The sequence below is a fragment of the Rhinatrema bivittatum genome, chromosome 5 (genome assembly GCF_901001135.1).
Source record: "Rhinatrema bivittatum chromosome 5, aRhiBiv1.1, whole genome shotgun sequence".
Taxonomy (NCBI): Eukaryota; Metazoa; Chordata; class Amphibia; order Gymnophiona; family Rhinatrematidae; genus Rhinatrema; species Rhinatrema bivittatum.
In genome coordinates, this window is record NC_042619.1 from 16,518,617 (window position 1) to 16,543,531 (window position 24,915).

General features: G+C 45.1%; 1 protein-coding gene across 4 annotated transcripts in view; it reads left to right on the forward strand.

Moving 5' to 3' along the window:
• The window catches only part of PDE2A (phosphodiesterase 2A), a 733,167-nt gene that overhangs the window by 695,321 nt on the left and 12,931 nt on the right, over positions 1-24,915 (forward strand). For all 4 annotated transcript variants that reach the window (XM_029602059.1, XM_029602057.1, XM_029602058.1 and 1 more), the window contains 3 exons: positions 11,863-11,910; positions 13,939-14,013; positions 22,686-22,785. In XM_029602059.1, the coding sequence (XP_029457919.1) occupies positions 11,863-11,910; positions 13,939-14,013; positions 22,686-22,785 (223 nt within the window). The remainder of the gene's footprint in view (positions 1-11,862; positions 11,911-13,938; positions 14,014-22,685; positions 22,786-24,915) is intronic.

Here is a 24,915-nt window from a genome sequence, read left to right on the forward strand (position 1 = left end):
AATAGATTTCATGGGCCATTCTTATCACAAACATTGTTTATGCAGTTCTAGGTTGATCGAACCTTTTCATTTTGTTTCTGGTCCTGCTGTTTCCTTCTACATCTTTGGGCTGCCAGGTCAATTGGACTCTGCCCCAACTACAGCTATTATACTATTCCAGCTACATGAGATTTTTTTTTTTTTACTCTGTTTTATTCCCTCTCCACCCATTCATCCACCCCTGTCATTATGTCAGCAGTCCACCAAGCGAGAGGTAGAAACCATTGCTCTCTCAGAAACCAGGTACAGTTGTGCGTTTGAGCCACTCAGTGGGTGTCACTATTGAGCAATGACCAGAACACTCTTCCCTTCCTTTCCCCAAAATCCCAAGTCTAGGAATTTCCCACTCCGCAGCATTGAGGGTCCTTGGATCCGCTTTTGGGTCCACACATTTTTTAAACTAATTTTACTGCTCAGCAACTTCACTGTTGCTTCAGGCTATGAGCTGTCATGTGCAGCTACTGGGGCTTTCCCCTTCTTTTTGACATCACTCCCAGCCTGGTCATCGCAGCTATGGTCCTTGCCAAAGAGGCCCTTTGGAGCCTGGTCCAAGTATGCCTTATACAAGTTAGTAGGAATCACTGAGGGCGAGAGTTGGGACTCCCTCCCTCTATATGGCTGTGAATGCCACCTCCATAGCATCCCCATTCCTGGGCCCGGTATCATCCCTGAGTCTCCTACATGGCACCGCCACTGAGTTATTGCACCAGTCCAGACTTTGCAAAGTGGACAAGGTGACTTAACATAAATTGTCCTCAGTGATGGTTTAAAAAGGAATATGCAGAGATCCCGAGATGGCATGTTTGGTTTAGCAGCAGCAGCAGCCAGCAGCTCAGTGGGGGATATAAGTTGTTGCCTTTTTCTTTACTAAAAGGTCTTTGACTAACTGTAGCTCACAGTAAAGAGAAAAAGCATGGTGAAGGTTTTCTACTCTGAACTCCCTCCACTGACCGCTCTCTTCATTGTGCTGCTGGCGATGTTGCATCACTTGTCTTTGCGGCTGAGGCTGCTGTACTCAGCTAGAGTTTGAAACGTCATCGGGTCCCAACACACGCTCACAGCCTCTGGCTCCAGGTGATGTCAAAAGATGGGATTAGTTGGGCGTCCCTGAGACAGAGGAAGCAAACCTGGATGCGGGTTGGGTCAGAGGGGCCTGACTGTTGATATTTGGAACACCCCCCAAATTTTGTGGCTCCCGTGGTAGCTTCGGTGAGTGCGAACGAGCTTGGCGAGTCTGGGTGTTTTGGGGGATGTGGGCATCCTGGTGACTGCTCCAAGGGTTGGAGCAGCACTGATACTGGCCCTGGTCCCCTTAGCCAGTAATTTGGTGAAAGCAGAGGTCATCACAACGGAGAAGCTATTAATGAGAAAGTCTCAGTGCCTGAGTCCACTCTGGCTGAAGAACGGGAGAACGTGGAAGTCTTGGAACAGCAAATTACAACTTTGCAAGATGCAAATATGGCATTGATTAAAGACAATGTGGCTATTATTCGAAAGCACTCTTCTCCTACGTTTCTGCCCTCACTAAACCAACCCCTCCTACCATCCCAGATGATCAAGCTCTCAACAAAGCCTCCGAACTAGCTGAATACTTCAAGGAAAAAATTGATAAATTGACTGTTTCTTTCTCTTCATCTAGTTCTTCTCCTCCATCTCCACCTAATACTCCACCAAAACTAAATACGACTCTAGAAACTTTTGAAACCACATCAGCTCTTGAGATCGAAAATATTCTCAAGAAAATGAAACCATCCTCTCATCCCTTAAACACAATTCCAAACAACCTCCTCATTGCTATAAGGAATACCATTTCAAAGCCAATTGCCGATATCATTAATTGCTCTCTTTCCCAAGGTCTAGTTCCTGACCAACTTAAACTAGCAATTCTTAAACCTCTTCTTAAAAAACCAAATCTTCCGGCCACAGATCCAGCTAACTTCCGCCCAATAGCCAATTTGCCAATGATCGCCAAAATTATGGAAAAGATAGTCAATAGACAACTATCAGAGTACCTGGAAGAAAACTACATTCTTGCACCTTCCCAGTACGGTTTTCGTAAATCGTTAAGCACTGAATCCCTACTTATCTCTCTCACCGACAATATTCTAACTAATATGGATAAAAAACAACCTCACCTCCTTATTCTTTTAGATCTCTCTGCGGCTTTTGACACTGTCAACCATTCATCTTTATTACAAGGTCTGATAGACATAGGCATTAAGGGAACAGTACTCAGCTGGTTCAAGTCCTTCCTGGTTAATAGACAATTCAAGGTAAAGATAAACAACAAAGAATCACACCCGGTCCCAGCAAATCAAGGAGTCCCTCAAGGTTCCTCCCTCTCTCCAACCCTTTTCAACATTTACCTTCTCCCTCTCTGTCGTCTTCTTAATAATCTAAACCTAACACACTACATTTACGCGGATGACATCCAAATACTCATCCCAATCTCAGAATCCCTACACAAAACATTGATTCACTGGAATAATTGCTTGCAACTAATCAATCATCTTCTATCCAGTCTCAGCCTTATTCTCAACAACAACAAAACCGAGATCTTAATTATCAATCATGACGTTAATAACAATCTAATATACCCAGCTGTCCCACTCATTTCTACCACTCCTATAATTAATCACTCACCATATGTACGTGATCTAGGCGTCATGATAGATAATCAAACAATGCATGAATATAGAAATTCTATCCTCCATGCTAAACGTAATTACTATGCTAAAAAAATACATGGCATGCAAGATAACCCCAAGGCCCTATTCACTATGGTTGCGGACCTCACCTCTCCTGCTACCACACAACTCCCAGTTAATCACTCTAAAAATCGCTGCAATGAATTAGCTCAATTTTTCAAAAACAAAGTCTCTTCCATCACTGCACATTTCTCACATAAGAACATCAATATCTGCCTGCCCGCCATCAACTCGACAGCCTCCCTCTCAATTTTTGACTCTTCATCCTCCCTTGAAGTACAAAATATCCTTAAAAAATTAAAACCCTCATCTCATCCCTCCGAAACTATCCCCACTAAACTCCTGCTAGCCATTCCCGAAGTGATTTCCAAACCTCTCTCAAATATCCTTAATTGTTCCTTAGAGCATGGTACGGTCCCTAAATTTCTTAAACAAGCAGTAGTTAAACCACTACTCAAAAAACCTAATCTTGACCCTGACATTTTATCTAATTACAGACCCGTCTCCAACCTACCCCTCCTAGCTAAAGTCCTTGAAAAAATAGTCAACTCACGCCTCTCCGATCACCTGGAACAAAACAATATTCTCCCTTCTACACAGCACGGTTTCAGAAAGCACTTAAGTACTGAAACCCTACTACTCTCCCTACATGACACCCTCATTAAAGGAACTGACTCAGGCTCCTCCTATTTGATTGCCATGCTTGACATCTCAGCGGCATTCGATACAGTCAATCATGATGTCCTCCTCGACATCCTCAGGAGTATCGGGATCACTGGCAATGCCCTATCCTGGATACGATCATATCTCCAGGACCGTCTCTTCACTGTTTTAGTTGATAACAATGAATCAGACCCCATTAGTCTGCCCCAAGGTGTTCCCCAAGGTTCCTCCCTCTCTTCCACCCTCTTTAATATATACATGCTCCCCCTCACTACTCTCCTCACTAACCTCCACATCAAGCATTTCATATATGCGGACGATGTGCAACTCATTTTCCCTTTCTCGGACTCTCTTCAAACTGCTCTTCTTAAATGGGAATCCTGTCTCTCCTCTATCAAAACATTACTAAACGACATGCAACTAGCTCTAAATCCCAGTAAGACTGAACTCTTAATCATATCAAATGGGCCCCCGCTCCCAGACATCCCACCTGCATACTCTTCCACATCTTTCCCATCACACGTTCGCAACCTTGGGGTTCTTATTGATAACCATCTTACTTTCAAACCCTTTATTAAATCCATCATCAAGGAATGCTATTTTAAGCTCCAAACCATAAAAAAACTTAGACCTATGCTACACTTTTCTGATTTCCGCACTGTACTCCAGTCTATCATTTTATCTAAGGTAGACTATTGTAATGCACTTTTGCTAGGCATTCCCGTTACTCATACTAAACCCTTACAACTATTACAAAATGCTGCCGCTAGGATTCTAACTAATTCAAAAAAAAGAGATCACATCACCCCCACACTTATCGAACTTCACTGGCTCCCTATACATTTCCGAATTCGCTATAAAGCCCTTTCTATCATCCACAAAAGTCTGCTGAACGCTAACCTTAACTGGATTAACCCCCCACTCCTCCCCCGTACTTCGATTAGACCAACACGTACAGCCCTCCAAGGAACCCTACGCGCCCAACCTATCAAATCTTTTAAATTATCCTCCACCATAAGCAGAGCTTTCTCTCTCGCCGGCCCATCTATTTGGAACTCCCTGCCCTCTGATATACGCCTGGAAACATACACTCCTACCTTCAAAAAAAAACTGAAAACATGGCTCTTCCAGCAAGCTTACCAGATTTCACCAGCCATTACTTAAACCCCCCTGTTTTACTAAAACTCTTTTTAACTAATAATCCTACTATATGACTAAGGAATTCGACCCTGTGGAATCTGTATTATGCCCTTCGATTTGGTACTTTTGAATCGGCTATTTATGTCATTATCTATTGTTTATAGTTTTGTTCTTATATGTATATAGTGATTATGCTGCATCTATTTATTGACTACATGGACTCTGCCCAGTATAGTCAGCTCTATACCCTTCCAAGTTTTAGCCTCCTTTTTATCAGTTACATGTAAGGGCCCCGCCCAAAAGTTACGCTGTTTTACAATGTTATATGTAAGGGTTTCCGCCCATCTGTTACTGTTTAATTGTAAACCGATGCGATGTGTGAACGGTCATCGGTATAAAAGAGACTTTAAATAAATAAATAAAAATAAATAAATAATCAGCTTAACTTCAAAAAATTTATAAGCACCACCACTAAAGACTGCTTCTATAAACTTCTTGTCCTGAGAAAATTGAAACCACTTCTCCACTTCAATGATTTTCGGATGGTTCTACAAGCCATTATTCTAACAAAAATCGATTATTGCAACTCGCTCCTTTTTGGTCTCCCTACCTCATCCATCAAACCCCTCCAGATGATTCAAAACTCTGCAGCTAGAATCCTTACCAATACAAATAAAAGAGACCATATAACCCCCATACTAAAACTCCTCCACTGGCTGCCTATTAAGCAAAGGATTCTCTATAAAGTATACACAGCAATTCATAAATCTATTTACAACATATCCCCACTCCACTTAAGTACCCAACTTCGTTTTCACTCTTCATCTAGACCTATCAGAGGAGCTTATAAAGGCACACTCTATGTTCCTTCAACAATATCCTTACATCAGAAACGTACCATCTCTTTAGCAGGACCCGTCCAATGGAACATGCTCCCGCCAGACATCCGCCTTGAGATCTGCTTCGCTTCCTTCAAAAAGAAAATTAAAACCTGGCTCTTTAGCCAAGCTTTTCCAGAACTTTGATTATTTTTTACCTCCAGCTATCAAGATTTTCTCACCATCGCAATCCCTTCTGCAGATCACATTTATCTTAGACAATTACGCCTTATTTTATGATTTGGTTTCTCAAAGAGACTATACAATTTTCTCAATGTTATTTTTCGAACCTGTTTTCCATGTTTTCCAAGTTCTATAACCTTGTTATATGTACCGCCTCTTGGCGTAATTTTTATGTTTCAATGTAAACCGATGTGATCTGTATTTTAATACAGGAACACCGGTATATAAAAATCTAAAAATAAATAAATAAATAAATATTAATTCCAAAAGGGACATTTTGAAAAATGGATCCAGATTATCTCATCCCAAGACTTCTTAATTTCCCACAGATCCCCTAATGTGACTCCTGGGGCTAAGTTCAAGAAAATATCATTTATACTAAAGGTTCCACCAGATGCAATTCCTCCTGCTTCCAAAGTCTTTTATTTGCCATTGGGGATGTGTAAAATCTCTTGTGAAAAAGATGTGGAAGAATGGCAATTGATTTTGGATAGCGTGGACTTACAGCTCCTTGGACGAGAAAGTGATCAGAGCAACTTTGGGCGGGCATGGGCATTCCTGGATTTTAACTTGAAATTAGCACGTAAATACTTACATGCACAGACATGCACCGGGGTCCCCTGCTGTGTGACTTTCCTTCTGCTACGGATGACGTGAAAATCATAAAATGAAGATCAATAGATAGGCAGGGTTTTAAGGGTCAGGGCTAACAGGGGAGAAGGGAGGTTATTAAACTAGGGGGTTTTGGAAGTCCTGTCCCTTACCCGGGCAAACTGGGAATGAACTGGGAAAACTGGTAATGGCATCGGGATGTGTGTCTTTTAAAATCCCCCCACTTACGCAGTAAAAGCAGCATTTGCGCAATTAGGTGCAGGTCCACTTAAAATTGCATGCACATGTGTGCTCAGACAGGCTATTTTATAATGGGCACATATACGCACGTAAGTTATAAAATGGCCGTGTCCCTGGGCACAGGCTGACGAACATCTACATGTGTGCCTGCGCACCTGTTTAAAAGTTACCATCATGGTGTGGATTAAAATAGGATCGGACAAGTTCCTGAAGGAAAAGTCCATAAACAGTTATAAGCCAAGTAGACTTGGGAAAGCCGGCGCTTATCCCTGGGAGTGAGGTGCAAGAAACAGATCAACTACTGGGGATGTGATGGGGGTACTTGCCACCCGGACTGGCCACTGTCAGAAACAGGATGCTGGGCTCTGTGGACTTTAGTCTGACCCAGACTGGCACTTCTTATGTTCTTTTTGGAGTCAGATGAAGAGTGGATACTAAGAGGATGATATCAAGAAGCTATCCGGCTGCACAAGTTAGCTGGATAAACTTATCCAGCTGCACAAGTTAACCAGCTAACCTGTTTGAGATATTCAGTGGTGCAGTTGCCTCACTGAATATTCTTGGCTCTCTTATAGTTAACAAATAAGTTTATCTGCCCAATTATTAGGAAAGGGAATGGTGAATAAAACAGAATATCTTAATGCCTCTGTACTTGCCAGGTACTTGTAGCCTGGATTGGCCACTGTTGGAAACAGGATGCTGGGCTTGATGGATCCTTGGTCTGACCCAGTATGGCACCTTCTTATGTATTCAGACCCCTTCACTTTCACCACATTTTGTTATGTTACAGCCTTATTCTAAAATGGATAATATGTATTTCCCCCCCCCCCTTCCCAATCTACCCACAATGTCCCATAATGACAAAGCGATATCAGATTTGTAGAAATTTGTGCAAATTAATTTTTTTTAAAAACTGAACTATCACATTTGCATGCAGTAAGTATTCAGACCCTTTACTCAGTACTTGACACCTTTTGCAGCGATTACAGCCTCGAGTTGTCCTGGGTATGACGCTACCATCTTGGCACACCTGGATTTGGGGACTTTCTCCCATTCTTCTCTGCTGATGCTCTCCAGCTCTTTCACGTTGGATGGGGAGCATCGATGCACAGCTGTTTTCAGTTCTCTCCAGAGATGTTCGATTGGGTTCAAGTCCAGGTTCTGACTGAGCCACTCACGGACATTCACAGACTTATCCCAAAGCCACTCTTGCATTGTCCTGGCTGTGTGCTTGGGGTCCTTGTCCTGCTGGAAGGTGAATCATCGCCCCAGTGTGAGGTCCAGTGCGCTCTGGAGCAGCTTTGCCTCAAGGATCTCTCTGTACTTTTCATCTTTCCCTCCATCCTGACTAGTCTCCCAGTTCCAGCTGCTGAAAAACATCCCCACAGCAGGATGCTGCCACCACCGTGCTTCACCGTAGGGATGGTATTTGCTAGGTGATGTGTGGTGCCTGGTTTCCTCCAGACATGATGCTTGGCATTCAGGCCAGAGTTCAATCTTGGTTTCATCAGACCAGAGAATCTTATTTCTTATGCTCTGAGAGTCCTTTAAGTGCCTTTTGGCAAGCTCCAAGCAGGCTGGCATGTGCCTTTCACTGGGGAGTGGCTTCCGTCTGGCCACTCTACCATAAAGGCCCGATTGGTGGCATGCTGCAGAGATCGTTGTCCTTCTGGAAGGTTCTCCCCTCTCCTCAGCGGAACTCTGGAGCTCTGTCAGCGTGACCATCGGGTTCTTGGTCACCTCCCGGACCAAGGCCCTTCTCCGATTGCTCAATTTGGATGGTCGGCCAGCTCAAGGAAGAGTCCTGGTGGTTCCAAACTTTATCTATGTAAGGACCTGCTGTTTGCATTAGAGAACTGCAGACCACTGCTCTTGTCTCCCAAAGCTGACACCTCAAAAATCCTCTTGAGGTATACTTCCAGTTTTCGATCTTGCAGGTCGCGCAAAGCTGTCCCCCCTGTCACCAGGATAGTGGTCCTCTTGGTGACCACCGACGCGTCTACCTTTGGAACTTTAAGAAGTTCTCAGAATTCCTCCAGAAGAGGATATAACTTATCCATAGCTCTGCCTACTTGGAGGCTCGAATCTGGAGAATCCCATTCCCTGGAGAGCAGCTGCAACAGCATGGGATGAAAAGGAAAAGTTTTTGCAGGAGGACGCAGTCCCGCTAAAACAGGATCATCTTTTGACACCCCCGTATTTGAGCCTGAGGGGGTCCTGAGGCGCATCTGTATCTAACTCAGAAAGTACATGGGAAATAAGCGGTTCCAGCTCATCCCTTTTAAAAAGCCGCAAGACTCTGGGATCATCCCCCTCCGTGTGCATGCTGGACAAAGCTCCATCCAGGTCCGCAGCACCATCCGGATCCGGGTCGGCCGGAGCCCCGGGTCCGGTAAGTTGGGAATGGGAACTACCCGAGCCTGAGTAGGACCTGAGGGAGTCTCCGAAACGTCCCGGGCACCCTCCAAACTGCTTACCTTGGGGGGAGAGGGTCCAGAAGGAACACTGTCCTGTTGAAACATGTGGGCCAGGTAAGCATTACGCATTAATAAAATAAAATCAGCCGAAAAAGCAGGTGGGGGATGGGCCCCATCTGAAGGAACAAAAGAGCTGAGTCCTGGACTTGTCCCCGAAGTTGAGGGGTCTCCCGGGGGGGTCAATCGGAGTCAAAACGGGCAGAGGCCAAACAAAATCGGCATCAGGGCTGCCCTGTGGATGCGCTGACACAGACGCATCTGCATTCAAAATGGCCGCCGTTCCCCCGCTCGACGGGAACGGGGCCGACCCCCCACCCCCGAAGAAGGACGGGCTGAAAAATGACTGCTCGGTCTGCTGTCAGCCCTTGAGGAACCCTCCCCGCCAGGGAGGCATTTGGAACAAATCCCCTCTCGGGAGAGCCGAGTCCCAGGCTCCCCGCAGGCGGCACATCGCGTCCCTCGCGGCATGGGGGAAGGGAAACAGCTGAGGCGCTGACAAAAAACTGCCCCCGAAAGCGCTCCTGGCAGCCGCCAAATGAAACAGCCAAAACGTTCTCTGCGAACGACCGCAATGGCCCGGCTCACTTTCTTTATTAAATTTTTTTTTTTTTTAATAGGGCTGAGGAATGGCGCCTCTCAGCTCCCTGAACCCCGAGGAATGGTGCCTCTCAGGTCAGTCAGCCTTAGGGTAGGGGGAGCGGCTGGACCACCAGCTTACACCCCTAGGGCCAGGAACGAAGGAAAAAACCTTAATAGAAAAAGAAAACCTACCTTAGAAATAATACAAGGTTATTCTCGAGGCAGCCACGCAGGCAAGCTGAAGAGCCTCCTATCAGTTTCCTGACTGACTAGAAAAACTTAAACTTTTTTTTTTTTTTAAACTTGATCCATTCAAAGAAAAAAAGCACTGAGAGAGGAAAGGGAAGAAATAAAAAATTATTCTGTAAACTTTCCTCAAAGATTTGAAAATTTAAGTGGGAACCGCAGGTTCAAACAGCCTTCATCTGCTGGAGAGAGAAGAATACTGATGGGACACAGAGGGTGCTCCTGGGTAATTCCGAGCGCCTCACAAGTTTTCCTTCTGTCTCCACCTGCTGGAATGGGGGATATAAGCCATGGTCTGGACTGATCCGGGTATGTACAGGGAAACAAAAATTACAATGTAGCATTACATCTAAACATAAACAATGATACCTATACTATGTGAAGAGACAAATATATCACACTTAAACATTACAATGTAACATTTAATCCAAACACTAAAGCAGACATTGTGTAAGCAGACTGGTCTGTCTTAAGAAACCTAATCTAAAGAACGAAAAGCTGTTATAATTTTGCAAAAAATGCCCAACTTCTATATAACAGAACAAATATGTCTCTAAAATCAATTAAAGTTCTAAAGTGGTCCAGACAAAGTAGGATTCTCTCTGTGTCACCTGATATAGGCTTCCTCAGGGGATGCATATGACAATCGTGGGTTCCAAATGGTATATAGAAGAGTTGGAATGTAAATTATGTTGCATTCCTGTAGTTTCTTAAGATGTTTTAGATTTGTCACCATATTAACAAACGGCTACAAAAAAACACATGATAAAAAAGTTAATTCAGATAAAGAACCCTTTTTTATATATTTATTTGTATGCCACTAATGATTAATCTCAAAAACAATGAATACCCATTCATAATTATATATCACTGTGAGCCAATACAATGAGGGAACCAAAAAAGAGAGTAACCGGAATCTACATCCTCAAATATTTTGAAGCTCTTCTTGATGTCTGAATGTTATCTCCGTCTTATATTCTCCAGCAGATGTAATAAAAGTTATCAATGTGCAAATGTTCATAAACTTTCCAAAAATCTGATGAATACCTGCTGGTACCCGTGTCGCTGACTCCTCAATGTGCTGTGTTGATACTGAAGCAAAAGCGGCTTCAGAAGACTGCCCAAATCATCTAAGCACTGCAGCAATCCTTCCCCTTATCACGTCAACCCGCTCCTCAAAAGGTTTAAATCTACGATGAATAAATACCCGAGCATGTTCAAACCACAAGTTGTTACTTAACTCTCCCAATGTTATCATTGTAGCCGCACCACCATTAGGTTGGGAAACCCCGAACTTCCAACTCACACCTTACTATTACAAAAATGATGCCGCGTTTGCACACGTGGACTCTGCATTTAAACAACTGCTGGCCAATCAGAAAAAAGAAACACTCACTGACGTCGTATGGAAAGTGTTTATGCATTTCCATTGCTCAATTGCATATTGGAGCAATGTATCATATCTCCTTATTGTGTGTACAATAGGCATAAAAAGTCTCATACAAGATAAGGGGCATTATTGCTATAGCCATCCCGATAATGACCGAAGGCGCAGGCAAATGTTATAATAGTGAAAGCCATTCTATCTCTCAATGTAAACCCGAGGGGATGAGTGTTTGCCATAGGAAAATACATTTCTGGTCTTTATAAATTACCCTTTCAGAAATGTTTCCCCCTCGATGATTACTTTCCCGATGAATAACGAAAAATGTTAAATCAGATTCTCTGTGGGACGTTTCTTGTTTTGATTTCTTTGGCATGGTGTTTTGGAACCAGTCTAAGTATTTCTAAGTGTTAAGTGGTTTTTATTTTTCCTTTCAACAAAATTGTGACTCCTCCAAATTTCTTTTTCAATGTAATAAGTGAAAGTACTTTCAAATTCTATAGAAACAATGCAGACGGCAAAATTCTTTAGCAAATTACCGCTGTGTCTCTGCACCCTTCCCCTCACCGCTTCTTCTGTGTGGCGGCCCTGGTGATGCTGGGGGTGAGGGTCCACCTTTCTCACACATGGAGTAAAGGGCTTAGTAGCACCAATGACACTGGTCCCTTCATTTAGTGGGCTCACAGCTTGTCTTCGTATCTTGTCTTTTTCAGAAATCAGTGCTGGCCGCCTTATATAGTTCAGAAGGGTCTGTGATGGAGGTAAGGCCTGCCTGTCTGTCTCCCTCCCCCTGTCACCCCTTCACCATCTCCCCCTTTCACTATCCCCGCTTCATTCTCACTCTTTCTCCTCATGGACGCTCTCTACCTTTATCACCCTTCCTCGCTCCCCTGCTCCTTTCTCCCCCTCCCCATCTCTTCCTCACCTCTTTATCCATCCTATCTCCATCCCTCTCTCACTCACCTCTTTAACCATCTCTACCCATCTCTGGTGCTTCCTCCATGTCCCCGCTTCTCCTGCCTTAGTCTGACTGCTTCCCCTGGCTCCTGCCCTCTCTTTAAAGAATAAGAGCTGCAGACATACATTTTGGCAGGTGAGAGAAGGGTGGGTGAAATCAATGAAAGGAAAGGGAGGCAGAGAGACTTGAGGCTCTGGGCGTTGAAGGCCTTCCTCCAGGGTACAAGGTGACCACTAATCCTCATGGCCGTGTGCTCTGGAAGGCAGCACTAGTGCCAGGCTCTCCCGTAGGTTCAGGATTTCACTGCAGCCTCCAGCATTTCCTGCTAGTCAGCTCATGCATTTCAGCCTAGAACAAGCTCAGCAGGTTTCCAGCACAACGCTGAAGTTGCCTGGAGGATGTACGGACTCAATAACATTTTTAAGGCATGCGCCGTAAATGAATCACAGTCTGAAGCAGTGTTCACTGTCATGGCTTCAGCAGACAGTGAACAGGTGAAGGTGCAGTGCAGAGCTTCATCCTCTAGATGGCGGACAGTAACCATTTATTAGCTGTGAATGATGAATCTTTAGAATTTTTCCCAAGTTAAAATTCAATCGATAAGTCTTAAGCATGAAAGTAAAATCCCTACCAAAATCAAATACCTTCCCATAGGCTCCCCAATTTGTTAAGGTAACTTAAATGCTATCCTTTTACAAAATAACACTGCTACCCCTACTTTCCTCCCCAGCGCGGAGACTAAAAACACTGTCCCACCCAAGTTGTCTGTAATGTTTTAGGATAGCTAACTTGTGGGCTGATATTGCGGCAGACATCAGTCAAATGATGGAACAGGCCATCCCAGGGCTTCCTCCAGTCTGTCTGCTAGGTATGTTTGATGATAATTTGGAGGTCTTGTGCCTGAGGAAAACCTTTTTAGCGGCAGTCTGGATTATATGTGAGTCCCAGTGGCAGGTACGGCTTCATAAACTATTACAATTTGAATGTCTGACTGCAAAACAACAAGTCAGAAAAGTTCAGAGAGAAATTTATGAAGACGTGGCACTCTCCAGTTCAGAATAAATATATAGTATATACCTGTGTCTATTATAAGCACAAATTTTATTAGTTATTTGTTCACTTAATTTTACATACATATCAAATCTTTTAACATTCATCACTCAAACCACATTCATCCACATAATACAGTATTGCACCTATCCTTATGATATTAAAATACATACATATATTTCATGTGCCAATAATCATACAACAATTGTAAACAATTCCCTCACATTAATTATATCTTGATGTTCTTATTCAGTTTCATTTATTACGCCAAAACACCCAACAATACTTCCTTACACCGTTCCCTTCTCTCTGAGGACAGAGTAATACCTGTGGATTGCCCATTTGTTGCAATTTGTACTCTCCAGTTCAGCCCAGGAGCGGATTAAGCAGCTATAGAAGCCTGGCAGGAAAGGGGTTTTGAGCAGTCTGAAGATTTAGCGACAAGCACAGTCTGGGAGTGTTTAGGATAACGGGAGCAATACGGTCACCTTGTGTTTCCGTTCTAGTATGGGAGGGAAGGGGGGGTGACAGAACCATTTCTTGTGTTAGACATTGTGTTATGCTAATTGTTTTGTCTGAAAAATGAATAAAAACATGATTAAAAAAAAAAAAAGTTAAATTCCTTACCCTTCGGTTTTGGGGTCTTGCAAGTAATTTGTTAATTTTCTAATATCCTATCCGAAAAATGCAAGTGTGCCTACGGAGTCAGGCTGTGCTGGGACCCCTTTGGCACTGTGTCAGGGCACTGATCGCACTGTGTCTGTGTCTGTTCTCTTGGCAGAGGCATCACTTTGCACAGGCCATCGCCATCCTGAATTCCCACGGCTGTAATATCTTTGATCAGTTCTCCAGGAAGGTAAGTTGGTTTGGGGAGGCTGCCCCTGCCCTGCCCTTTCTACCTACGCTCCCATGAGAGGCTGGTGAGATTCAGATGTGGCAAGCCCCATGCTGTGTCGGCCGGTTCTTGATTATTGCAGTACTGAGATTACAGGCCTCTTCTAGACTCGGGGGAAAATTTTAAAAGTTACGCGCGCGGCCTACATTTATGCGCGTTACCCGGCGCACACAAATGTCTGCCCGATTTTATAACATGCGCGCGCGGCCGCACGCATGTTATAAAATCAGGGGTCGGCGCACACTTGTGCGACTTGCGCGCGCCGAGCCCTCGGGGAGAGCAGCTGGCTTTCCCCGTTCCCTCTGAGCGGCCCTCGGAGGGAACTTTCCTTCCCCCCCCCCCCCCACCTTCCCCTGCCTTCCCCTACCTGTCCCGCCCCCCAGCCCAAAAACCCCTCCCCCCGTACCTTTGTTGTTGAAGTTACGCTTGCCAGAGGCAGGCAGAACTTGCGCACGCTGGCCGAGTGCCAGCGCGCGATCTCCCGGCCCAGCAGCTGTACAGAGGCCTCTGGCCACACCCCTGCCCCTGCCCCCGCCCGCCCATTTTTTCAAGCCCTGGGACTCACACGCATCCCAGGGCTTTACGCACACTGCCAGCCTTTTGAAAATAGGCCCGGCGCGTGTAACCCCCCTATGTGCATAAATCCTTCCGGATTTACGCGCGTAGGGCTTTGAAAATCTGCCCTTCAGTGCACAGAGGGAGCGTGCCCTTGTTTTAGATTCAAAGTTCAGTGTGCTACTGGGAAGGCTGTAGATTCTTTACACAGTCTGAGGGTGGACCGTTTCTAGACTCCAGGTACAAATCCGTCAAGCTCTGGGCCCACACTAGGGATATTGTAGCCAGCACTGGGCCCTGACTGGATCCTTCTGGGCTGGTGGTGCACTAGGATACTGGAGTGTTCAGACTGTGCACTGTGCATGGCAATGCTTAGCTCTTGGTACAGTGTGACCCTGGGGTTGTTATGGAGCAGGAGAAGGCAAGTCCGGTCCTCAAATTCCACAAGCCGGTTGGATTTTTAAAATATCCACACTGATTATTCACGAGTTGAATTTACATGCACAGCTTCCATTGCGTGGAAATGCATCTCATGCATATTCCCTGTGGCTGTCATGAAAACCTGCCTGGCTTGCGTCAGACGAGAACAGGAGTTGCTCACCCCTGTTCTAGACCGTGCACTGTGTGCTGATCAAAAGGTTCCTGAGTGCCACATAGTTGTGCGTGAAGCTAGAAAAGATTTAGATTCTTCCCAGAGAGCAAAATATTTGTTTCCTTTTCATCCCATCATGTCAGTTCAGACACTTGGGTTTTGTTTATCTACCAGCAAATAGAAATACGAGAACAACTAGATTGCTGAACCCCCCCAGCATAGGAAACCATGCAGCCAGCACCAGCCCAGTATTTCTCTGTCTCCAGCTGATGGTAAATAGTTAAGCCCGTGCAGCAGAGATCATGCTGGAAGAAATGGCTCCCCTCCAATATAGTATGGCCAGTTAGGGGGTCAGTTGGCTCTTGGCTAGCATTGGCCCATCTGCTTGGGGAGAAAAAAAAACCAGCGTCATCTCATTCCCTCTTTCACACCCTACCTCTAAAAAAAAAAAAAGAGTAAAGGGTAGCTGAGCTCTTGTTTCAGGCTGAGCTCTGTCTGGTAGGCAAAGCTGCCTGTGTGCCAATTATTAAAGTTTTGGCTGACAAAATAAGGAAAAAAGCAAAAAAGACTCAATTCTCATTTTATCCTGCCTTCAAAAGAGAAGAGGGGGTCGGCAGAGGTCTTTGTGCTGTGAGCAGAGGCAGCCTGGTGGGCTGTCTGCAGTAGAGGAAAACTCCTTTGGAAGGTGCATGGTTGACCAGACCAGGGGGGCTACCATGGAGGAACTGCAGGGTTTTCTCAGTGACACACGTGTGGGTCGATTGGGTGTCAGCATAGGAGATGGAAGGCCCAGTGGGGGATGGGTCCTGGTTCTGTCTGAGGGCCACTAGCCTTATTCCAGTGGTTTTGGAGGGCTGGGCACCTTGAGGAGATGGAAGATCTGTGCAGAGTGAAAGGAGATCTTTCAACCTTCCTCTTCTCTGTTTTCCCTTGAATTTGTGCTGCTCCTTCATCAAGCACGCTGCCTGAAGCAGAACTTACCCTCAGGGCCCGTGGTAACCCCACTAGTATCACCTCCCTCCTCTTTCACCCTTTACAAGGCTTCAGAGCTCTACGCCAGGCCAGAAGGCCTAGATGGGAGTCAGGCTTGGACCTGCATTAGAGGTCTGTGGCCTTAGATTTGGAGACCTTGTGGCAAAGATCAGAGGTCCAGTGGACCAGAACCATAAGCTTGGGGAAGGGAATCTAGAGAAGGGGGAGACTGCCATGTGATGGGGATGACCTGCTCATTATCCATCTCTTGAAGAGGAGAGGAATTGACCTCCATAATCACTCAGGCTCTAGGGGGAGGACAGCAAGGAAGTGAAGGGTGGTGGAAGGTTCCCATGCATTGGGCGATTAGGAGTCTTTTCTCATCGAAGTGGGATGCGCCTTTCCCTCTGCACAGATCTGAAGGCCGACCTCAAGGTAGACAGGGCAATGAGTACCCTCTAGCTGCTGATGAAAAGATCAAGATTGAGATCCCATAGTTTGATGCACTGGTTTGGGTGGTATCACATAAAATCATGATACCAGCGAAAGGCAGAACAACACTGAAAGATGCACAGGAAGGCGAATTGAGGCGTTACTCAAGCAGGCCTTTGAGATCACGGCTCTGGCTTTGCAGGTGGCAGTTTTCAGTTATTACATATCCAGGACTTGTTTGCGCTGGGCACTATAGATTCTAGTAGGGATCCTGAGAGACGATGGTCTGGAGAGCTCATTAGAATCTTGGTGAGAAACATGGCTGCAATAGTCTCCGCCAGGCATTTGTTCTGGCTCTTGTAGCTAATTGGGCAGTATCTTAGGCATGCCTGAGTAACCTTCTCCTTCAGAGAAGACGTTGAGAAGCTAGTAAAGGATCTGGGGGAGACTAAACCCCAAAGTTTACCAAAAGATGGACCCCGGATACCTCATGAGCAGGATCAAGCAAGTCTAGGTTTAGGGAGACCAAATGTTATCATCCAGGAAAAGGGTCCTCTTCCTAGTGTAAAAACTTCTTCAGTCAGGCTCATCCCTTTCAGGGACAGAGGCACAGGAAGCCCTGGAGGAGTCAGTGAGAATCAGAGGGTCTGTTCCCCACTGGTACGAATAAGTGGACAGCTGTCCAATTTTCTCAGGGACTGGTCCAGAGTGTTATAAAGGACAATTAAGCACTATCATTTTCTCATTGTATTGTAGACAGTTTTCATGATCTCTCCCTCTCAATTTTTTGTGGTAAGGTCCACTTTCTGGACTATCTCCTTCAGTTGCTAGCAGTGGTTCTGGTGCCAGGGGAAGAATGGTGACAAGGGAAGTACTCCATCTAGTTCATGGTCCCACAAGAAGAACGATATCTTCTGAAACAGAGCTCTTTGGGTTCCCCATTTCCACTTGGAGACTCTGCACTTGGTCATAGCAACAGAGTTCCTCACCTTCTTGCTTTTAACCAAGCTTTATCTCCACATCTCCCTCAAACCAGATCATCAGTTGTTTCTCAGATGTGCGATTTTGGGGAAAAGTTCCAGCTTTAAGTGCTACTATTTGGGCTAGCCACAGCTCCAAGAACCTTCTTCAAGGTTATGGTGCAGTGGCAGCAGCACTTTGGAAGGAGGGAGATTCTAATCCACCGCTGTATCCACATTTTGCTGATTTATTTATTTATTTATTTATATTCTTTTTTTATACCGAAGTATAGCTGAGTGCCTTCACCCCGGTTTACAGTGTAACAACTTCATACAATGAACAGGTTATAAATTATAACACAATATAAACATAGTTATAACATCTCGGCAGCAGCAGAGTATAACATGTTAGAATGAGACAATTTAAGGTTTAATTTAGAAGAAACTTATTAAAGAAGTATTAGAGTTCAAGATGAGGTTGATATTGATATAAATTGATCATCTCAGTCTGTGAATGATTGTCTAAACAACCATGTTTTTAGTTCTTTTTTGAATGTTTTGGAATCTTTGATGGAACTTAGGTATCCTGGGATAGAGTTCCATTCTGTTGGTCCAGCTATAGAGAAGGCTCTATGTCTGATAGATGATAGTTTCGCAGATGAGAGAGGAGGAATGATTAGCTGTAATTTGTCAGAAGATCTTGAAGGGCAGGGTGATTTGTGAATTGCAATCATGTTGTCCAGATTGTCCAGAGATGAATTGTTGTCTTTGTAAATTTCGTTATGTAGAATGGTTAAGGATTTGTATTTAATTCTCTGTGAAATTGGTAGCCAGTGAAGGTTTTTTAGGGTTGGGGAGATGTGATCAAACTTCCTTTTGCCAGTGAGCACTCGTGCAGCAGCATTTTGAAGTAATTGTAGTGGTTTTAGGGAGGATTTAGGTAGTCCTAAGAAAATTGCGTTGCAATAATCTAGGCTTGAGAAAATGAGGGTTTGAAGAATTGTTCTGAAGTCATTCGGGTACAGTAATGGTTTGAGATGTTTGAGGATCTGGAGTTTATGAAAGCCTTCTCTCGTTTTTATAGCTATGCAGTTCTTAAGACTCAGATCATAATCAATCCATATGCCAAGATCCTTTATTGGATTTTTCATTTGAATGTTGGAGTTGTCGATTTGAATGTAGGGAATTTGAGAAGAATGAGTTGAGAAGTTTCTTTTTATTAAGATCCATTCGGTTTTGTTCATATTTAAGCATAGTTTTAGTTGGTTGAGAAAAATTTTGATTGAATTGAGGTATTTTACTGTGAGGTATATTGCTTCTTCAATGGTAGATGTTATGGGGATAAGTAGTTGAATATCGTCAGCATAAAGAAAGTAGGTGATGCCAAGATTGGAGATGAAGTGACAGAGTGGTAGAAGATAAATATTAAAGAGGATGGCAGATAAGGCAGATCCTTGTGGCACTCCTGTATCTAGAGGGTAGGGATCAGATGAGAAATCAGAGGAGGAGAGTTGGATGGCCTCAGTATAGGTAGTTCAGCTCCTCCAGAAGCTTGGCTGGGTGATAAATTTCACCAAGAGTAAGCTGGTGACATCTCAGTCCTTGGAGTACCTATGAGCCCTCATTGATACGCAGAGAGTAAAGTTTTATATGACATCAGAAAGGATTTTCAAGCTCTGCTGTCAAACAAGAAGCCTGTTGAGGAGGCATACTTCCAAGTTCCTGGTTTATCTGCAAGTTTTGGGCTCCATGGAGACAGCATTGGATCTGGTTCCGTAGGCTTAGGCACACATGTGACCACTGCGGAGGTTTCTCCTTTCACAGTGGAGACAGCAGTCCCAGGATTTTAATGTGAGTCTGCCACTGTAGGTGGAATCCAGGAACTGCTTGATCTGGTGGCTGCAGGAATGGAACATGAGGAGAGGAATGGATTTGGAATCAGTCCCTTGGATAACAGTGACGATGAATGCCAGATGGAGAGCACACTGTCAAGGTTGGATGGTCCAGGGTCTCTGGAACATCATGGAGGCAAAGTGGTCGACCAGCTGTTTGGAACCAAAGGCCATAAGGAAGGCCTTGCAGGTGTTCTTGCTGATGATCTATGGAAGGGTGGTAAGGGTATTCTCCAACAATGCCATAGCAGTGACCTTTGTCAACCTCCAGAGAGGCACCAGAAGCCTTCCCATAGCTCTGGAAGTTGGACTTTTGCTGAGAGTTATCGAAAGGTTATTTCCACAACCCACATAGTAGGAGTGTAAAATATTCAGGTGGATTATCTCAGTCAGTAAACTTTGGATTTAGGAGAGAGGGAGTTAATGGTACGCCCCTTCTCACTAATAGTGGACAGGTAGGGCAAATCACTGATGGAGCTCATGACTACTTCAAGGAATGCAAAGGTCGCAAGATTCTTCAGCCAAAGAAGAGAACCAAGGTCGTCCGGGCTGGATGCCTTGTCTCCTGCAGTACCATGGTCTTCTGTTTGTGTTTCATCATAGCCGTTGGTGGGGAGAGATTTACAGAGCATAAGAGCCCATCAGGGATTAGCAGTCCTGATGTCTCTGCATTGGCCCAGAAGACCTTGGTATGTAGATTTGAGAGGCTCCTGGTTGAGGCTTCACTGGAGTTACCACAGAGAGAAGGTCTTCTACTGGTTTGGTTAGATTTCCCATCTCCATTTGGTCGTGTAGCCTTGCTATCGAAAGGAGAAAGTTTGTGTCAGGGTATGGGAGGTCTTTGACGCTTTTAAGCTGCTGCTGCTGTTGATCTTGGCCTTCTTGCAGGCTGGATTGCAAAAGGGCTTGGTTCTAAATTCCCTTGTGAAAGGGTGAATGGAGTAGTATCCCGAGACCATCTATCTAGCATAGTCCAGTTTACATACCCAGAGTGGGAATTTAGGACACAGGATGTTTCCCAGGACAGAGGAGGAAGCTCCAGGGACTGTGCCAGAACCCAGTATGTCTGAATGCCTGACTTTTGATGTAGCACTGCTGAAGTAAGCAGGCTGTTTGCTCTCTTTCTGTTTATGTAAAGAATAAAATGGCTTGCTTATTTATTTATTTATTTATTTATTTGTTTGTTTGTTTGTTTTTAATTATTTATCTACTGCTACTCCCACGATCATGGCATTTACAAATGAAAATATATATAATGCTTTTCTGTTGAAAGCTGGAGTCAGCTAGGTTTTCTGTCCTCGGGCACTCTTCCCTGAAGCCAAGGCCCCCCCCATGCTTTCCTCAGGTTTCAAGTGGCACTAATTGCCTGTTATAGAGGGCTTTTACTTGGGGGCATCTGTCATCTCATCCAGATATTTAGTATTTCCTGAAAGAAGTGAAGCATCTTCCTCCATCTGTAAGAACGACCTTGGGACTTCAGTTTGGTTCTCCGGGCCTTGTGTTTGACATCGTTCCAGCCTGTTAGAGAGGCATTAATTGAAGATTTAGGAGCAAGACTGTGTTTCTGGAGCTATCTGTTCAGAATTGCAAGCACTTTTGTGCAAAGAACCTTTCCTGAATTTTTCTGATAAGGGAATGTCCCTGTGTACAGTTTCATCTTTTCTACCGAAAGTAGTTTCACTTTTTATCTGAGTCAGGTGATGTCTCTGCCAGCCTTCACGAAAAAAGGCACGATGGAGAAATTGAAGGAGCTTCAACTCCAAGATATGTATAGCATACTGCTCTGGTATCTAAAGATTACAAACACTTTTCGGTCGGATTATTCATTTATCCTCTTCTATGGCCAGAGGCTTCTTGGGTGGAGCATCACATGACTCTATGTTCCGTACCTAGGAATGCCCTTGTAAGGTAACTGAGCATGGGGGCATTGCACTCAAGGAGGCAATTGAATCAGCCTTGGTCTCCAAAAGATTTGTGATTCCCAGAGAGATCCAGGCTCATTCTTGGGTGGAGCATCAGGAACTTGGCCTTCCTTGCATCCCTTTATCAGATCATACTGCTTGGATATGCCGGCTAGAGACACCGCAGCCTCTAGAGAGGGGGCGTTGACAGCAGGCTTGGCAGGATCCGACCCGCTTTGAGGATTGCTTGGATAGATTCCATGCATCTGGACTAGTCTGATGGGATGAAAATGAAGGAAACCTTTTCTTTCCTTGAGTCCTACCAGACTAGTCCAAGAATACGCTCGATTATCCTTCAGCCTGTTCTGCAGAAATGTTTAGTCAGCCAAATGATTTCTCATTGATAGTTAAATGCTCGGTGTTTTGGAACTTTTTTCCCCATGGATGGTGGAAGTTCTTTAGTTTTTAATGATTTCCTTTCTCAACAGGGAAGTGGGAAAGGTTTTTCATTGCTTTGTTACAGAAATACTAGAGGGCTGCTGGCTGCAGGAGTCCCCCAATAGGGAAATTCAGCAAGCTACTTGTTCTCTATTTCCATTAGTAGGTGAGCACATTTTCTTTCCTTGAGTCTGGTAGGACTCAAGGAAAGAAAATTAGCAGGTAAGAGCATAGTTTTTCTATGTTTTTAAGATTAGTTTTTAAATTCTGCTTAATAGCTCAATACACGGTTTAGGATAACATTTCTTTATACCACTTGTGATTCTACCGTTGACCTCATAATGGGGATGAATTTCCATAGCTGGAGTGTAAGAACAGCAATTGTGGGTCAGAAGAGGGACAAGTTTCTTATAACTGTACACACCATGTGTCCTTTGTATCTGTCACTCACACAATTACACAAGGGCAAGGGGGCTCCTGTCGTCTGTACCTGTCAGTCACACAAGGAGACAAGGGCATAGGGTCATGTGTCCTCTGTACCTGTCAGTCACACAAGGAGACAAGGGCATAGGGTCATGTGTCCTCTGCACCAGTCAGTCACACAAGGAGACAAGGGCATAGGGTCATGTGTCCTCTGCACCAGTCAGTCACACAGTAACACAAGGGTTCTCTATATATGTCACTCACACAGTGAGGCAAGAGCCTAGCTTTGGTGTGAGCCTGTCAATGACAGCGTAAGTCAAGGGAGTGCCTTAAAAGTGCTAAGGCACAGTGCCAGCTGTATTTAACTTTTCACTCATGGTCACAGAAGAGGGAAGCCCCTTAGCACCTCAGGCCTGTGGGGTTTATGTAAGCTGTCCTTTAACAAGGCGGTGCCTGCTTGGTTCTGCAGGATTACCAACGGATGCTGGACCTGATGAGGGACATTATCCTAGCCACAGATCTGGCCCACCATTTGCGCATCTTCAAGGACCTGCAGAAGATGGCAGAAGGTGAGGATCTGCTGGGCATGTCTCGGCTTGGGTGGCAGAGAAACTTGTCTCTTACTGTCTCGCATGGAGAGCCCGGTGGGCATGAGGGACGTCATCTGAGCGAGTGGAAGGAGGGAGGGAGGCGGGTGAACAAACCTTTCAGAGAATAGAGCAGAAGGGAAAGGGCTGTGCAATACAGTTCAGTAGATTGGAAGACAAGACTTAGGTAGAGCGAACATTCCCAGAGGTTGTCAACACCATGTTGGGGAATTTTCCGGGAGATCTGCTGTTTTACTGGAGACTTGGATTCTCAGCTGCTGAAAATATAGTAACATAGTAAATGTCAGCAGGAAAAGACTCAAGCAGCCAATCCAGACTGCCCAGCAAACCTTTGGGGGTTTTCAATATTGTTATGTAGTCCTTTTTTCATGGATTTAGTGGTTTCCAAAGGGCACACTCTTCCCGTCTTGCTTGAACCCAAGGTGCGGCTTCTTTTCTGTGGGGGTGAAGGCAGAGAGGTGACTTTCCTTTCAGTGTGTGCATTACCATCGCTCTCTTTATGCTTCAACGCATGTCCACTACCCCTTGTACTGTAAGGGGTTTAGCGCGTCAAAAAGTGCGCCCTCCCCCCATGGCTGTCAGTGGGTTTGGAAAACCGATGCTCGTAAAATTTTCCTGAGCCCGCCGACAGCCACCTCTCCTGGGCTTCCACTAATAAGGAGGCGCTAGGGGCGCGCTATTGTCCATAGCGCCTCCTTTTAATGCTAACCCCCCCCCCCAGCAGAGGTGGCTGGGCGCGCGTTGGGCGAGCGGGTGCTCACCTCTGAGCGCCCATTTTCCCGCACTATTATTGCATCGGCCTGAATGCCCTGTTAATAAATATTGCGTCAGCTTCCAGCTGGGGTTGCCTAGATCTGTGGCTCTCTCTGGTGTATGAGGCTTATCACTCCTGTGCTGAGTACAGAGACTGTCCCAGATGGGCAGGGAAATCGGAGTCCCGAAAAAAATCCCACCTGAATCCTCAAAGTTCAGTCCTCTTCACCCCGCCTGGGTCCTGTGTCCCAAGGGTAGCGATCCAGTGACGGGTCTCCTCACTCCCAAACAGCTGCTGGAAACGTTTCATGATGGCAGAAGCCAGCTCTGACAGCACAGCTTCCCAGTGAGGAAGGGTGAATCAGAAACCCCCTCACAACCAGAACAGAGAAAACCACTGAAAGTCCAAACCCAATCTGGAGTGGTGCTGTTTTCTTTTTCTTGGATAGGGGCTAGCAGGTTTTCAGTTCCCTGGCCTCCAGATCCAGGGAATGGCCAGGGGCCTTGCTAGGTTCGTCAAAGGTCCGGGCACAGGCCCATAGGTCCTTTCTTTCTCCCCCCTCCACCCCAGGGTTGCGAACATTTACACAGACCAGGATCAGGGAGAGGAGAGATACCTGACCCTCCCCTCATGTGCATAAATTTGCATAAATGTAGCAGCACTGCCCCTGAACCTGCTTTCTCTCTCTCTCGTCCCCCTGGACAGTGGCAATGGACAGTCTTATTATTAATGGATCGACAGAAAAACCAGAGCTATGAATTAAGAATGAGGGAGCATAATCTGCACAGCTGCATGCATTGATCGTTTTCTCAGTGTTACATAAATGTTATGAGGGCACCAGTCATCCACACCCCCTCACTGATCTCTCTTCAAGGAGCCCTCGCCGCTGGCTGAGGGACCCAGATCCAGCACAGCACAGCCACTTGCATTCAGGCTTTGCTTTACAATACCGCAAAGATTTAAAAATTGTGCTGTCTGGAATTCAATGCTTAAATTAAGAAGGATGGGAAAAAAATGTACATGTCCACCAAAATATTCAAAGAATTCCAGTTTTTATTCCTCTGTTTTGTGATGTGTCAGACAGACAGTAAGGCTTTAATGCAAGTGAATGGTCCCCAAACACGGACCCTTTTTCGTGGAAACTGCATCAGGAGGGACTTTATATCTAATGTAAGAAAACTAAAAATACAGAGCTATTAAAGGGGACATAGTAAAGGCCAAGGAAGACAATATAGCCCTCCATTTGTCTTGTGGATGTAACATAGAATAAAGCTTTCTTCTTTCCTTTAAGATGAATGTGATTAGTAGAAACCCGCTTGGCCACTCCCAGCACTTAT